This window comes from Manacus vitellinus, unplaced genomic scaffold, assembly GCF_001715985.3.
Source record: "Manacus vitellinus isolate BGI_N305 unplaced genomic scaffold, ASM171598v3 scaffold_72_pilon, whole genome shotgun sequence".
In the NCBI taxonomy this organism is placed as follows: domain Eukaryota; kingdom Metazoa; phylum Chordata; class Aves; order Passeriformes; family Pipridae; genus Manacus; species Manacus vitellinus.
In genome coordinates this window covers 227676-244768 of record NW_021940764.1, presented here as the reverse complement: position 1 = coordinate 244768, position 17093 = coordinate 227676, and the positions used below count along the sequence as shown (strand labels likewise).

The 17093-nt window shown below is 45.8% G+C and overlaps 1 protein-coding gene across 1 annotated transcript; it reads left to right on the top strand.

The window, feature by feature from the left end:
* The first annotated feature begins 1293 nt into the window (after positions 1-1293).
* Positions 1294-10975, top strand: LOC103757728 (keratin, type I cytoskeletal 23). The gene is made up of 8 exons (XM_008923897.2): positions 1294-1845; positions 5293-5375; positions 6266-6422; positions 7915-8076; positions 8170-8295; positions 9027-9247; positions 9912-9937; positions 10591-10975. Exons 1-8 carry the CDS (start codon positions 1294-1296, stop codon positions 10692-10694), a joined length of 1431 nt encoding a protein of 476 aa, XP_008922145.1. The 3' UTR covers positions 10695-10975.
* Positions 10976-17093: the final 6118 nt, after the last annotated feature.

Below are 17093 nucleotides of genomic sequence, written 5' to 3'. Positions count from 1 at the left end.
ACCGGAGTGCCTGAGGAAGGAGAGGGAGCACGCGCTCCACGGAAAGGGAACTGGGAAAGGGAAAGGAGCAGGTGCTGAGCAGAGCCGAGCCCGAGCCACAAGGAGGAGCCCGGCACCTGCTCCGTCAGGTACCCAGGGAAGGCTGGAGTGCGGCAATTCCTGACTGCTGCAGCATTCCGAACTAAACAGAGAAAAACACACCCCTCCAGGTTTCTGCCAGGACAGTGTAACTCAGCCCCGTGCAGTCTCCCTGACCCCACCGCTCAGGCTGAGCAGCAGGGCCGAGGCAGACCCCGGGAAAGGGCTGAGCTTTCACCTGGGTAAGGAAACCAGCCTCTTCCCAAATCTTTCTCCTCTATCCCATCTCTCAGTTGCACACCAGAACTACCCTTAAAGACAAGGTAATCCTCTAACCCCAGCGGCTGCCACGGGAACACTTCCCAGTTTAGCCCCCCCTTACCAGCAGGAGGAACAGGACTCGCCCGTTCTGTGTTTGATGGAAGCAGCTCCACAGAAATCACTGAGACTTTTGAGGAAGACCATTCCTGAAGGATTGCCAGGTCCATTTCTAAGGCTGGCAGCTTTCAATAATTACTTGAAGCTTTTGACTGTTGCTACAAACTCACACTGTAAATATTTTCTCTAGCTAAGGATATAAATATCTTAACCGTGTTAATGATGGGAACAGCAGGAAATCCCTGCATTGCTGCCTATTGTGACAAGACCATTGAAACAGGACTGAACCTCAAATCGTGAGCAAATCAGTAGAAAATATAAAGTATCTAATTCTCATGTGTTTCCCCTGGGAATGGGCAGCTGTGGGGAACAGCTGGGCATTACTGACTCCGGACTGGAGGTTTTTTAGTTTAGAAATTGAATCACTTCATTAAAGCCTGGTGTCTCCTACAGGCTGAAGCTGTTGGTCTTTAATGACAGCAGATAGGACATGCTGGGTCTGAGGATCCACAGGCTGCTGTAATTCTACATCTGAGAATCTGGACAGAAAGCATCTGCAGAGCCCCATCCCTGCCCCAGCTCCCCATTTATTCCCCTCACGAGCAGGAAAACATAACATGCTAACTACAGGGTTAGAGAGAAGTCTGAGGCAGAGCTGATCCTGTTCCACACCTACGGGATTTTGGCCACACCTCATTATTATCATATGAAAAGAAAAAGAAAAAAAAACCCAAACAAGCGAAAGGAAAGCAATCCGGTATGTGGCTGATTCCAAACAACAACAGTGTGCAGGCTCATAAATGCTTCAGAATTGACCAAGAGGAAGCACGTTTCGTGATGACACAATCTTGTTGCTGTAGTCATTCATCGAAGGGAAACTCCCACAGGAAAAGGCATAAAGCTGCTCAGGGAAGGCGAAGAGGCTGCTCAGTGCTAGGCAGCCAAAGCCGGGGTTCGATTCACACAGAGCTAAGCATGAGCACCAGCCAAGGCCCTTTCCAGTTTTTTTCTGGGTCCCTCAGGGGTAGTTCAGGGTGTGGTTTGGCCCAGCAAGGAACTTCTTACAGAGCGTCAAGTGCAGATGGTGGTGCCAGCAGCACACATCCCTCCTTCTCCTCCGCCAGACCCCTCTGGCTGCCTGCAGGAGGGGCACCCTGGGCAGGCTTCGGCGAGCACCATGGGGAAAGCATCTTCCTGGGGGGCAATGAGAAACAGACCATGCAGAACCTGAATGAGCGCTTGGCTGCCTACCTGGACAAGGTGCGAGCCTTAGAAGCAGCCAACGCTCAGCTGGAGAGCTGCATCCTAGAGTGGCACAGGACAAAGTCTCATGGAAAGAGGCATGACTTCAACCAGTACGAGCAAAACGTCACTGACATGCAAAGACAGGTAAGTCAGAGCTGGGACTGTGTCATTCTGTGCTCTTCTAAGGAATCTGGGCTCTCCTTTATGCTGGTGGCTTTCCTCTGAAGAAGTTAAATAAAACCTTTGAAATGTTAGAAATCCCCAGGAAGGTGGTTCCAGGGCCTGGGCACAAACATTCTTTGTGCTCAGCAGGAGGAGACGGGGCACGAGAAAGGCTGGGAGGGGGCGAGGGGGGATTGTGCAGAGACTGGAAGAATAGAGGGATCCGTGTGCTGCCAAGTGCTCCTTTCTGCACTGAAACTGGGGCTTGAGTAACTGCGTCTGGCAGAATTCTGGCTTTTTGACGAGCAAATTACAAAGCAGGAGGAGAGCAGAGCCTGCCCCTCTCCTGCCGCTGTCTCCAGACAGACTGGGGCATTCCAGCTCTTTGATTCCTGCGGTAGCAGACAATGAAACTACAGGAGTTTTGGGACCAATGAGCTTATGTAATCAGATGGAAAAATACTTCATTGTAATTAAGAAAATAGCAGTGACAAATTCCTTGTGGATGTTTTCACTATAATTAAAAGGAGAATTTCTGGTTCCTGCCAGTAGTTAATATTAATGTTCAACAGTAACTCTTTCAATCTCCCAAACTCACGTGTCTTCAAATTTAAGCATAATATTAATCTGTATTCATAATGAACATCCTTAGCACTGTAACCAGCTGTGTGACTAATCAGTGTAATTAACTTTACATACCCATATGGGGCAAAACCCAAAGCTCTTCCAAATGCAATGCTGTCGTTTTCCCTCCACTTTTTACAATACAATTACTTGGCATTCTCAAGACCCTGAGAAATTCTTTTCAAAAGGGCTTGGAAATGATGTTAATCCATATCTTTGCTGATTGGGGCCAGGGACTTAATCAAACTGGGTGCTCACTGTTAAAAGTGTTGCCTCCAGGCAGAAGATGAGGCGCTCTGACCACAGCCTGTGTACAGAGAGCCAGAACTGTCATCACCCATTTCTGTTTTAAGGATAAAGAAAGGTCACTGTCCCCAGACCTGGCACTGGAGCACTTTCCTTTTTAACTGAAAGAGAAATAAAAACTTGTTCATCAAGAACATAAATGTGTTCAGGTTGATTTGGAATTAATAGATTAGAAAGATTCAGAAGGACAGGCATAAAACCATGATGCTGACTGGGGTAAAGCCCTCACTTTTGAATAGGCTATACCCAAACCACTGATTTTTAACTCTCACCCCTTAAACAGCTGTCCCTGGCCACAGGAACCTGGAGGCCAGTGGCTGTGCTGGATGAGGCAGGAGGGCCAGGAAAGGATCATTTACAGGTGACAATTCAGTGCTTCAGCCCAGAATTTTAACTTTCTCTGCAAATTATTGCAATTAGCACCAAGTCTGCCAGTAAAATGAGTGAAAATATAGTGTCTAATTATTAACCATAATTAAATTAATTAAACGTTAATTTAAAAGGTGAAACTAATTTAGCACCTGAAATAAAATTTAGACCAAAGTTAGGATCCTATATCCAATAACCCAGAAAGCCTATTATAAACTGTCTGTCTGAACCTTGGAGGCATTTAATCATTTGGGCCCTACATTTTTGGACTGCACTCTTCCCTGCATACCTGAATTCAGGAGGAACATTTCACTGGAGTGAGAAGTTGCCTTGCTCCAGCCACTGTAACCCAGACACACAGTGAAATGGCACCTGTTCTTCAGGTAACTGCCTCATTCAAACACCTTGTGCTGCTAAATAACCAAAGTGATCTACAGAGCACTCCAGGAGATGGGACAAAGGACACGAGACATGTGAGGAAGAAGCCAGTGCAGGAAGCCTTCTTGGAAAATCCTCAGTTTGAGAAGGAATTGGAGTGTATTTCCTATATAACAACATGTGAGTCCTTAATGAAGTTATCTGTGAGTTTGCAGAGCGGTACTAGTGTACAGCCACATTCACGAGGGATGCAGGCAGGAATTCTGTGTGATTATGAACAGGCAGCTGGCACATGTGGGATTCCCTGCTGGCTGCAGAGCACCCACGAGGGCTCAGATAGCAAGAGTCACACAGCAACTCCTTACACCTGTGTGGTTATGAAATGGCACAAAGATGAAGAACTCGTGTTGCTTCCTCATCACCCTGTAGATCCCACGGTAGGATTTACCATTCTCCAAGGCTGGATTCAAGAATTGCCTCTTCTCTGACACCAGATTCCAGGCAGCCACACGTTCAGGGTGTTATAGTTCTGCTGGCCTTGATTGTGTCCCAGGGCAGGATCCGAGGTGTGCTGCTAATTGCTCAGGAACGCACAGTCTGTAACAGATTAGTTAAACATTCCACCTTCTTATTTACTACACGAGGTGAACCTTTGACACTTCAGGAGAATTTTGTCATTTCCTCGTTTCTTTGTGATTCACTGAGGTGTGGGAAGTTTAACCTGAAGGTGCTGAGAGCTCTGTAAATGATTTTGGTACAGCCATGATGCCCCTTGGTGTGCTCTGTGGGTGCTGAGTGAAGGTGACTGGTGCTATTGTGACCACACTCCTCTTTCCTCTCTGTTAGAAAAGGACTCAATGCCCTACATTTATGATTTCCTGAGAATTATGTATGGGTTCCTGCTGGAATTCTTCCAAAGATTTTGTACACAATGCTGAGCTTTTTGCATTCAGATCTATAGTTAAAAGCCATTCCATGTTATCAGGGGCTCACAAGACTTTCCAGTGTGTGCTGAGTACACTAAAGGAATTAGGAAGTTGTGCTTCCTCTTGCACTTTTTTGGGCAATTTTCAAATCCCAAAGCAAAATCAGAAAGATTAACTAATCAGTCCGTGCTGCTGGAGTTACAGGTGAATAACTGAATGGAACACAACTCCATGCCAGTGGCATTGTCCATGTGACTCCAGGCTGAAGCCTGTGGTGGATTGAGGGCCCTGCCCTGCTGCCACCACCCCTGTGGTGCCTCTGCATCACAACACCGACTCAGCAAGGTGTTCCTGCACGTGCTGCTTTTTAGTATATCATTAATGCCAGCACCTGATTGTACTCAGACACAGCTTAATGGTTCTTACTGAAATTTGCTCTAAAGATGCCCAAGGCAGCTTTGTCAGCGAGGCTGAACAGGATCAAAATCCGGTCACAGAACCAGAGCAAGGCAGTGACTGTTACTCTGTAATAAACCATGAAGTTTGTGTAATACAAATCATATCCTCTACCTGGCCAGGAATAAGATGACAACTCTTGGTTTGTACCCAAAAAAGTAAGACTAAGAGTAAAGTAAGATTATGGACAAAAATTGCAGAACATCTAAATGAAGCAGGAAACTGAGCTGCTGTTATTCTTGTTACATGGAAATTCTTGTGCTCTTGTTACATGGAAATTCTGAAGCAGCAGGGAGGCTAAACCAGCACGGGTTATCTACTGTCACCCCATGGCCACACTGAGCCTCCTGTGGGATTCTCTGTTTTCCAGATTGAGGATGGCAAGATCACCAATGCCAGTATCCTTTTACAAATCGATAACGCTAACATGGCTTCTGAAGACTTCAGGCTCAAGTAAGCTCTTCTTTGGTTTCCTGATCAAGTTTGAAAGAGGATTAAGCAAAACATTGTTTTTTCTTGCTAATCCAACAGTGAAGTGATTTTACTGAGGTTCTCTGGTGATACTGGATGAATAAAACCAATGTAGAGCAGGGAAAAAAACCCTCAAAGTATGTAAAACCCACAAATGATTGCTGAAGAACCTTGAGTCACCCTGTTTATGATACTTAGTGTAGGTCCTGAGGAGCAGGTTTGACAGCAGACACTTGATACTTGTGACAAAAGGCACTTAAAACTGTCATCTGGGATTACAAATTATGGGATTACAAATTATCCCCTCTATGCACTGCACTTCCCAGTCCAGCCCAAATCTATTTCCTGGATTTATCACCTCTTCTGCCCATGGCAGCATCTCCCTGCCTGCAGCTCAGTGCAGACACTGCGAGAGGTTAGAGAGGAATGGGAATAACTGGCTTCCTTCAGATTTTTCCTGTCTTCTGAAGGACTGAAAAATTACCATTTTGGAAAAACTACAGCACTCATTGATTGCTGGGACTGTTTTCAGAGAATCATATTCTCAAAGCTTTCACAACCTGGTGAATATTAAAGTGCAAAAAGGGAAGTGAAAGAAAGAGCAATTTTATTTCTTACCCTATAGGAGGAGTTGTGAGGGAGAAAGGAAAACAAAATACAAAAATAGTGAAACCCATCTTATTGTTAAGACTGTTCAAAAATATTCCAACAGCGTATTTTAGAAACAGAATTTGTTCCCTCGGTTGTTTGTTCTCTCTGGTTGCCTACACACAGGACTCCAGCACGTCTAACTTCTCTTTGATGTTCTCTGATGCCAGAGCCTGAGTTGGGCAGCTCTCAACACGCACCTTGTGTCCTCTTTCCTCATAAAGATACGAAGCGGAGAAGTGTCGCAGGCAGGGAGTGCAGCTGGATGTGGAGAACCTGCGGAAGGAGCTCGACGGCCTGACCATTATTAACACAGACCTGGAAATGGAAATCGAGGGCTTGAGAGAAGAGCACATCCTCAGGAGGAAGGACCACGAGGAGGTAGAAAAAGTTCCACTTGGTAAAATCCTATCGCTCAAATCTTTGCTAACATGTAATTAACTGAGTAAGACCCACAATCTGTAAGTGGGATTGATGATTCAGTTTGATCCTGTTTCTGAAGCAGCCAATGAGAGTCAGATGAGGCACAAAGTCTGTGTCTGCTTTACCAATTACACCAGGGTTTCAGAGAGAACAGGCTGTTGTAGTCTCTCCCACCCATCTGTCATGCACAGCTACTAATAACTGACAGATTGGACAGAAATGCTCTCAGAAAGACTTAGATACAAACACACAAGATTTCAAGGAAATAGGAAATGTTACTGGGTGCTGTTGGGTTTAACCATCACAGCCTTTTCCCTCAGTCCTGGGTATATCCTTTCCCAGACTCACAGAAGGTTGAGGGTTGGGAGGGACCTCTTGAGGTCCCCTTGTCCACCCCCCCTTACTCAAGCAGGGTCACCTAAAGCAGGCTGACCTGAGCTAAGCACACCCTAAGTTCTTGAAGGATCCAAACTAAAAAGGAATGGTTGGCGAACTCAAGCAAAATTACTCATTCTTGCAAAATCCCAAGCACAATAATTAGATAATAATTCTCAAAAGCCACGCTGCTCTGAACTCCTCCAGAGCTACACCCAGTGCTCTCTGTTATTCCACATTTATAACCCCACTGCCTGAAATGTGCTGGTTTCATTTCAATCCAGTGCTGTTTGCAGTTATTGCCTCACGCAGAACCCAACGCGCTGTTCAGTGTCCGTGGGCTGTCGAGGCGGGCAGGGAAGCACTGGGGTTACACAGCAGTGGGGAAGCTGCCTTTGGCTGACCCCCTGCCAGCCCTAGCTCTGGGAGGCAGGGATCCAGCAGAGCCATCCGTGTGTCCAGCTGATCCAGGTGATGTCATACCCCGAAAGGCTCCTCTGCCTGGGCGCTTTGAAAATGGTACCAGGCACGGAAGGCTGTGCTACACCAGAAGGAATGTTACCCTACCTGCCCGACTGGTCCCGTAATTATGTTGTTTACACAGTAATTATATGCTTTAATCCAATTATTCCTTTAACAATTACATAGAACTTTTACATTACTCTCCTGTAAACTTAGTTATAGTTCCATAAATATTAACGTAAAGGGTAAGAAAGATTAAATTACTGTTAGATTTTCGTCAAAGGTTTTGGGTTCCTAACAGATAAATAAATAAAAAATGTCAGTGCTTCTTCATTAAGCCTATCTTCCAGAAACATTCTATGAAAAGATCCTCTCATACATTTTTATTGAGTTAAGCAAACATAACTCACTGGTTTAAGTCACATCAGAGTAACATCAGTATGTAAATTTTCCAAATAATGTTAACTTTATATATATATATATAAAGTTAACATTATTATATATATATATATAACAATTCCCCCAGCAAACCACGCTGTGATTCTGTGGTTCTGTGAAAACTTTGCACTTCCATAAATGAGTTTGCTTGTTCCCTCTGCTAACACATGAACAGGATATGCAGGCAAATCGCTCCTCACAAGACTTCAAAGTCAACGTCAAAGTAAACGCGGCCCCTCCTGAGGACTTAGGCAAGATTCTGGCAGAAATAAGAGAAGATTATGAGGCCATAATCGAAAAGAATCGTCAGAGCCTGGACAACTGGTACAAAGAACAGGTAACAGCTATTCCCTGCTCATTTCCAAGATCCCTGTGGCTGTACCTGCCCGACCAGGGTCAGTAAAGCTTTGCTGTTGCTTCTGCTCCCCAGAGCTCAGTCACGTCCCTGGCAGCAACCCCCAACCCCGAGGAGATCCAGCGCAACGAGAACGAGATCAAGGAGCTCACACGGACCTTGCAGGCCCTGGACATCGAGCTGCAGGCACAGATAAGTAAGGTATCTGCTGCAGACATCCTGGGCTGCTCTCTCCTACCCCAACTCAAAGTTGCCATGGACCAGTTCTCCATTTAAATCTACAGCCTAGAATAACTTTGTTGCAGTTGCTAAAGTAGGAGGGAAACTGGAATTCAGAACGTGCTCAGCTTTGACAGAACATGCCAAATAGATTCAGCAACCATCACCAGGAAGTGAAAAATTCATGTCTCTCCTTAAAACAAAATATGGGGAGGGGAGGAGAAGGGGTAGCTGATTCCATGGTCTAGAAAGCAAACACGTCCAGAAGACAGATAATAATGCAAAGTTCGTATTTGCAACCCTTATTTAATGCATGAACTGTTAAAAATGAAAAATGCTGGTGGGGAACTTTCACAAACATTGCTCAGCTCTTGTATAGGTTAAAGCTCACATCCCAGTGACCTGGAGACTTTGCAGCAGTTGTGGACAGTCCATGCAGGACTGACAGGAGAGGCAGCAGTGCCAGGAGCAGAGCTTGGAGCAGAACGGATACAGCAGGGAGAAATGACTCAGCTTTGCCTCTCATGCACACACGACACAGCTTCGTGGTTCTGCTGCCTTCACAGGAATAGTTATGCAAATGCATAAGTGTTTAAATTACCACAGCCTTAATTTTGCAATCTTCTAGCTAGAGACCAAATTCCCTGGCATTTCTGCATTATATCTACCACATAAATAATAATCATGGTTCCTGGTATTATCTGCTCTGCCAGAAACACATGCTGGAAGACACCTTGGCCGACACTCGGAATTACTACGCTGCCGCGCTCCAAAACATGCAGCAGATCATCTCCAGGTGTGAGGAGGAGCTGAGCCAGGTTCGTCACGACATGAAGCAGCAAAATAACCAATACAAGGTTCTTCTTGGGATCAAAACCCGCCTGGAGAAGGAAATTTCCACGTACCGCCTGCTGCTGGAAGGGAACGCTGACGGGTAAGGCAGAGCTGCCCCGACTGGAACAGATGAGAGGAGAGTCCTCATATTCGAGTTATTTATTTGTTTGTTTGTTTATGCTTAATCAAAGCTTGTGAGTTCCATGCTACATCAAGGGTTGGTATTTTAATGCGATGGATCATAATAAAAAGCCAGAGCCACTTAAAGTACAGAGACACTTGTATCCATGTAATTTGGATTGCCTAAATTAATATAACTTTTTATTAAAAAAAATAAGTTCTCCACTCCCACAGCATGGCCATCTCAGCATAGGAAAGTGCTGCCCTCATCTTTGTTCTCTCATCTGAAAAGGAAGATTAGCAGCCTTTAGAACCCAAACTCTCGGGCAGGGAGGCCAGTGTGGCCCCCCAAGGGTGGTGGGATTTGTCCAAAGCCAAACTGGGATCAACCTGAGTAGCTCAGAATACACAAGAACCAATGCACCTTCCCCAGGAGCAATAGTGAATGTGCACGAGGACAGTTCCAGGTGACAGCACCTACCAAGGGGAAAGTTCGTGGTATAAAAGCATAATTTTTTTTTCCTTTTTATTTTTTAATTTTCTCTCATAGTGGGATGAGGTCTCCTTAGAATCAGTGAGAAGAAGGGGATTAAAAACTTCTTGAAATTAGTCTAACCATTATTTTCTCTCTATTATTTTTACAGGACAGCAAGAAAATCTGAAGCTAAAGGTAAATGTCTCTTACTTTGTTCTCTGTAGTGACTCTTAATTACTGTCATTTCCAATCAAATTTTCCTCAGTAATTTTAACCTCACCCGACTGAGCTGTGGCAGGTGTGTGTGGCAGGCAGGGCTCACACAGGCTGTATTTGAGAACCCTTTCAGCGGTTCCTGGGTGCTGTGAAGGGCTCCCTGCAGAGCCCGTCGGGCTGTGCCTGCTGCTCCTGGGCTGCCTCAGCCCCAGCGCCGTCAGCCACACACGTGGCCACAGCTCAGACTCCAGACTAAAGCCTTCCTGGGATATGAGGAGGCACAGAGACTCATTGGGTGACTAAAGCAGCGTTAGGGCTTGAGAGCAAACCAAAAATCTGCATGTCTGGGAACTGGTATTCTGGCATGAGCATGACCTGCAGACATCCCGCATAATCTGCTGGATTTGCATTGGCTGGGCTGTCGCTGTGTTATTCATTTGCCCTGACCTGGACCAGACCCAGGGTGACTTTCTGGCAGCACATTTCACACAGAGCAAGAACAAATATTGACTTAAAGGGAAACATGCAAAGATAACTCGGCTGAGAGGCAGGTGAAGGACTGCAAAGGAAGCTCTCCCTTGTGGCCTTGTCCCAGCGTTGCCCCTCGGCTAATGAAGTCCCCTCTCTTCCAGAACACGCCGGGCTGAGCAAACGGAAGCTCAAAGCCATTGTCCACGACAGCGTGAACGGGGAGGTGGTTTCCTCCACCATCAACGAGATCCCCCCACAAGCCTGAAGGAAGGTCCTGCCAAGCAGTGGCTCTCCCAGCAGCAGCTCCCCCAGCCCCCCGGAACAGTGTGCTGTGAGCCAGCTCCCCGTGTGTGGGACAGGGACACTGCAGTGAACTCGCCCCTAACATGATCTGCAGCCTAACCCTGCAAAGTGCCACACGGAGCTGGGTATAGCTGATATTGGTAGTTTAAAGAGCTTTTAGTCACGCAGACGCTGAAGAGAAGCTGATCAGCGTCAGCAGCTGGCTGAGCTGGTGACAGATGTATCGTGCACATCTCCCCGGGGCAGGAATCTCCGTCTGGGATTCAGTTATCACTCTGCAAGTTAACTATAATTTAAAAGGAATAATCTCTCAACTTTTTTCCTGGTCTTATGCCTCTCATCATATACCTCACTGCAGCCAATAAATTTTTATCCATTACTTGTTCTGGTCCTTGGAATTTCTGATTTTGCTTTCCCTTACACATGTCCCAGCCCACTGTGGCAGTGCCACCGACATGGCTCAGGACTGCCAAAGCCCCATTGTTTCAGGAGGGACAAAACTGGAAGGACACAGGAAAGAAAAAAGGTGACACAAGTTAAAGACAGCATTTACACGAGCAAACTATTCAAATTCCCCATGTACAACTTTTCAATGTCACCACTGAAAACAGTATTATGAGTAGGAGTGTTGTAAAGTCACTTTACTAAAATAGTCACCTAGAAACATTTCTTTATTCTTCAGCTTGAGAGAAATTTTCTTGCACTGTCTTTACACACTTTCCTTCAGAGCCTGTAAGTACTTTTCCAGATACTCTCAACCTTTCTCAGTGACCCAGATAATTCAAAAAACCATCTCAGTTATTTGGTCTGATATTAATGTTCACTGTATCTCTCAGATTAATGTTCACTGTCTCTGTGGTTGGGTTCTGCAGTCAGGACAGAGTGGTGATTGCACCGGGTGCTAACGTCAGGGAGAGCCCACGGGCTTTAGTCACATCCAGGCTTCCTCCCCTTCCTCAGCTCAGACCCCGACAGAACAGTGCTGGGCAAAGCTAAATATGGGCAAGGAAAAGAGAAACATCATTAGGATGTTTAGATGAGGAAGACTGCAAGGCAGAAGGAAGGGAGACAAAATGGAGCATAATGAGTGTGTTAAGGATTTGCACTCCAAAGTCACCATCTGTGTCCAGGGCAGGCTCACAGTCGAGTGGCATTGTCATCGTGCCCTTTCATCCCCACTCATGAGGGATTCTCACAAAGGGCTCCTGTTACCTGCCTTGCTTTGAAACAGGGCTCACAAAGGAAAGGGAAAATTTCAAAGAAAATGCAGATTAAACTGAACAAAGTCCATCTCTGTGATACAGCCCTCTGCTACCGGCATGTTCGGACCAGTTCCTGACCCCCCCTTCGCCCCCCGCCCCCCAACTCTCCACCCTTGTTGCACAAAGAGATCCCAAAAGCATTGGATGGATTACCTAATGGTTTCTTTAAACTGGGTAAAACTTGTAATACAGGATTAGTAACTCCTGGCTAATTAACAGTGTCCTTCCTTATGGCTTACCAGACCCAACGAGCCAGACCTGGTGTTTGTAGCATCTGGACAAAATGTGCCGAGGTTTTCTTGAACAATTTTCAGAGTTATTTAAAGATAGGTTCATTTACCAGATTTACAGAGGAGAACCACATTGCTGTGACACAGATAATTACAAAAACTTCTAAGTAGCCCCTTATTTCTACATCAAAGGAAAGTATCTGCTTTGTGCTGGGTTATTGTGCTGAACTACAAGGAAAGAAGAAGGGAAAACAAGCAATTGAAGTGCTGTGTGGAACACGCCTGTCCTTATTTCACACTGCTGAGCGATGCCCTGGCTTCCCTCTGCCCTGTGCAGGCGTCCCCTGTGCAGAGGTGAGACGTGCTCCCCGTGCCCTGTGCTCTGGTCCCAGTGGTGCTGGATAAGAGGCAGCACAATTCCCATTCTCCTCTGCTAAGAGGCAGCACAGTTCCCATTCCACTCCACCACTCTGATGATTTTAGCCTTCTCTTACCCCCGTGCCGTTGAGCTCTGTACTGGTCAGACCAGTAGAGCCCAGTACAGCTCACACACCGACCTCCCAGCTCACCCCGTTACTGACACCACCGCGCACCCACGGCTCTCACAGCCATTTAAGTCTCTTTTACTAAGTGGAGTAAACCAGCTAGTCCTTAAACATACAAATACTCGTTCCACCACATGCTGTTTTCCAAAGGAAAGCAAATATTCTGTGGCAAAAGCTGCTGATTTCTGGCGAATCTTCCACGGCTCCAGAACACTCTGCACAGTCACAGGTTTCCTCGGAGCTGGACAGCTCGTGTCACCAGCCATGTGTGCCCTGTACCTGCTGGTTACTCATTACCTCTGAATTTGTGCTCTGGTAGATAAGTTATGCATTTCTAAATGTATTTAGGGTGGGTCTGCACCTTAAATAATAAATAATGGTGCTAATATTTACCACTTGCATGCACTGTTAACATCATATTCTCACACCACACTGAGAGATGAAGCCAGGGAGATAATGAACGGGGGCAGTATTATCATTCCCATTTTATTGCTTGAGAAATTGGAAAAAGAGATGACACAACTTGCTCAAGGCTGCAAAGAAAGTCACTGATAGCCACTAAATTAAAATTCATCACTTCACAGCTTCTACTTAGCCCAGCTATTAGATAATACAACTTCCTGAAGAGCCATTCCCCACTCACAGCAATCCTGTCTGTGTCTGATTGCTTGGAAGAGATAATTCCATTGATTCATTCCAAGTGTTTACGGTCGGTCAGGACCCTGCACACACTCTGATGATGTTCAATGTGCCTGTGTCAGCAGCCTGACTGAAATGAGCCCTGTACAGAACACTGTGCTGGTGTCTTTGGTGGCTTTGTAGTATTTGGGAGGGTTTAAAAGAGGGCACAAGTGGTGCTTCTTGTAATCTCAGAGCAGCAGCTTGAAGAGAAGGAAATCTTTGGGAGTATGATGCTGTATGGCTTGAAAAATTACTTTATTAATTATTTGTATTGAAACTGATGGAATTCTGCCAGCTGGTATTTTGTCTCCTTCAGTATTCCATACACACACAAGTGCTGTTTTGACACCAAGGAAATGACAGAGCCAGGACCAAAGGAAGTGCAATATGAAAAATTTGGAGTATCACACAAAATAACCCCCTCCAAGTGAATAGATTCTATTTCCCATAAATGGATAACAAAGAATTATGAGCAGGAAAGAACAGCATTTCTCAGTCTAAGTGAATGATGCAACAGTACTTCTGCAAACCAACAAGACACAGGAACTGAGCCTATAAAAGGAGGCTGAAACCATCCGTGCTCGCAGCCGGCTCCTCGCAGTTTCACCTGCCATTTAAGGCAGTCCTGCACGGAATAATCCCCAGTGTGATTTCCAAGAGCCTTGACTGCTCTCCAGCCTGGGCATGAGTCACAGCTCATTTCACTTGGAGAAATGTTAAAACTTATTAAGGTGTATTACAATAGGCAGCTCTGGTAAGTGAAGTGTTGATCCCCTGGAAGAGGTGTGTGATGAGGTAATGCAGCCACAGTTTGTGCTATTAATCACACATTCTTCTGGGGAACTGGCCCCACACTGCCAGGGCTTGGCCTTATTTATCAACAGTCACTTCTGCAGAATGCAAGATTTTTGCTCTCTGTTCCTTGTTAATGCGGACACAAAATTAACAAAGCCATTTACAGAGAGAAGAAAGGGAATCTCTCCTTTAGAGCACTGCTAAACCCGCTGGTTCCATGGATTATTGAAGCAGAGAGAATAGGTAGAAGAGCCGGTAAAACATTTCACAATGTCCACACCCTGACCTATAAAGGTTTCTAAAGTTTTGCTGGGAGATGCCTGTTGGTGTGTATGAATCATTTGGAAAAAGGAAGGATCTATAAACAGGGAAGCAAGAAAAGAATAATGCTGGAGAGGCTGCACCCCCTGTCCCCCCATGTCCTGCATTATACAGCAAAAGCATTTTAATTATTGACTCTACCAGGACATTTGGCTTTGAGAAATCACAGCTAATGGTTTGCTATGTGTGGCTTCCTCATCATTCCTCCCTCTGTAAAATTTTTGTTTCTTTTCAAGATGCATTTTTACGACATCTTTAATTGTGTGACTATGTTGAAATGACCTACTTGAGCCCCAGGCCTAGGGCTGCCATAAACCAGCTGTGTGCAAAACTATGGCACAAAACAGAAGCATCAATGTCTGGCAGTTTGGAGTGTCCCTGTGGCAGGAGCTCCTGGGGTAGGACATGACCTAATGGTGAGGCAGGTGCAGGGTTGCTTCTCCTGGACACCTTAATTTGCCTTTTGAATGTCTAAATATGCATCAGAAGCTTAAAGGCATAAAATCATAACACCAGCTGTGGTAAAAACACTTTCAATAACTATCTAGACTTCAAGGGTAAATTTTTTGGCTTTCCAATGTCCTAAGGACAAGTCCAAAGGAGTCAATGTGACGGGCTGTTATTAGGCTCTACAGAAAGCAACAAAAATGAGGAATATAATTTGAGAAAAATGTATTTCAATTAAGAGGAATAATTGGTTGGAGGTTGGAGCAGGCAGGGAAAAGGAGAAACAAACAGGCTGAAGTAGCTACAACCTACAGTTCCTCCTTAGAACAGAAGTCAATGGTATGCTGCCTCTGCACCCCCAAACCATCCATATGAGAAACGAAAACATCAAATGCATCAAACAAATACACTGGGAGAGACTCTTGCCAGAGTAATTTCTAAGCAGAAAATCCGTAACGTTGCTGCAAGCAGACAGGAATTGTGATCGTGAAGTTATCAGTGCAGGCAAAAAATCACTGGTTTAGGCCTTATTAGTGAGAAAAATGACCAATTTTTGGAAGCTGTTTCAGCACCCAGGCTCTGCTTCCAGGTTAATCTCGCCAGAGACAGTCTCAAACCAGTCACCAAGACATTCTGGGAATGGATCCACTGGAAAAAACAGCGCTACTGTGTGTAACAAAAACCATAGAAACACAACCAAAGTAACCTTTTCTTTAGAGTTTATCACTGCCTAAAAACTGAGATACTCAGATCTTCATAACGAAGGGTGTAATTTTAAGTGATAATGAACATCCTGCTCTCAAAGATTTAGCTGTCAAGATTTAGAAAGACAGCTCATACTTCCTGCCACTGCTTCCAAACCCACTCCTTACACAGCACTTGCATTTCGGCCGGTGGCTCCAGAGAGAAATATTCCTTTAAATGTTTGGCCACGAGTGATGTAAAAACATTTCTTCTGGATGGATCCACGAGCCGGTTTCGTTATGTAATCCGCGAGTTCCATCCCTCGCTGGGCTCCGCGCGGGTTCTCCCGCGGTGCTCGGCGCGGGAGGGCTGGAGAGCTCCGTTCCGAAGGCCAGTGGTGGCCTCTAGTGACAACCAGGGAGATCCGCACGGAGCCCGAGATCTGGCCCGGCCCTGCGCTCCTCCGGGGCTCCCGCGGCTGCCAACAGCTTCGAACTGGAAATTTCTGCTGCAGCACTTGAGTAAAGAACACCCGTCACAGTGCCAAACTTCCTCCAGGGGAGTATAAAGACGGATTTTTGGCTCGTTTGCTTTATTAGGATTTTTTTGGATACCTGGTTGCCTGCTGCAGATCCCGATGCTGGGATGGTATTTCGGGTTCCAGGCAGCCCATAGCTTGCTCCTGGTTGCACAAACCCCGGGAGAGGGGATGCCGTGGGGTCACTGGGATGCACTGAAAGGATGGTTTTCCAGAGAAGTTCTGAACAAGAAGCTGCAGCCCTGCCTCTGCCCAGGCACCTCCTGGTAGTACGAGTGCAACTGTACCCTGGGGGAAAACCGAGTTTTAATTCTGATCTGGGGGCTCCAAGCAGGACACAAGTCAGGTCCCCAAAAACACAAGGATTTTTTTTTTTTAAGGCCAGCAAAAAAATCTAACACAGCTGTGAACACATGCAGTGCAGTGTGTTTGCACATATCCTTTATGGTGTACACTCAGTGTGTGCATATATTTGCACAGGGTCATGAAAATTGTATTTGCCTCCTGAATCATATAAATATGTAAGATTTTCTCATGGATGCTGAACTACTCCAGCATTATGGAACTGAGAAAACCAGTAAGCTGGAATTCTCTCCAGTTCACTGGTTTCCTCCTTACCCTGACACCCTGGTTGCTCAGGGTTTTTACAAGAGAGAGATCTGCCTGCAGTCCCATGTTAGAGCTGATCTTAATGGCACTTTTAGGGGAGAGAAAAGAGAAGGTTCGTTTGTGTGGCCTGGAGCTGTTTTTGTTGGCACTGAGATCTGATTCTGCTGGAGGAGAGCAGCTGAGACAGGAAAGGCAGCTCCTGACTTTCATTTTCCACCTGTGGCTGAGGAGGGATGGAACCCACACACT

Bases quoted from the DNA above. Each gene is read 5' to 3' on its own strand.
- LOC103757728 (XM_008923897.2), top strand. From the start codon at position 1,294: ATGACACAATCTTGTTGCTGTAGTCATTCATCGAAGGGAAACTCCCAC. The intron at 6,423-7,914 runs GTAGAAAAAGTT...ACACATGAACAG, and splicing joins GGAGGAAGGACCACGAGGAG to GATATGCAGGCAAATCGCTC. The intron at 8,077-8,169 runs GTAACAGCTATT...TCTGCTCCCCAG, and splicing joins ACAACTGGTACAAAGAACAG to AGCTCAGTCACGTCCCTGGC.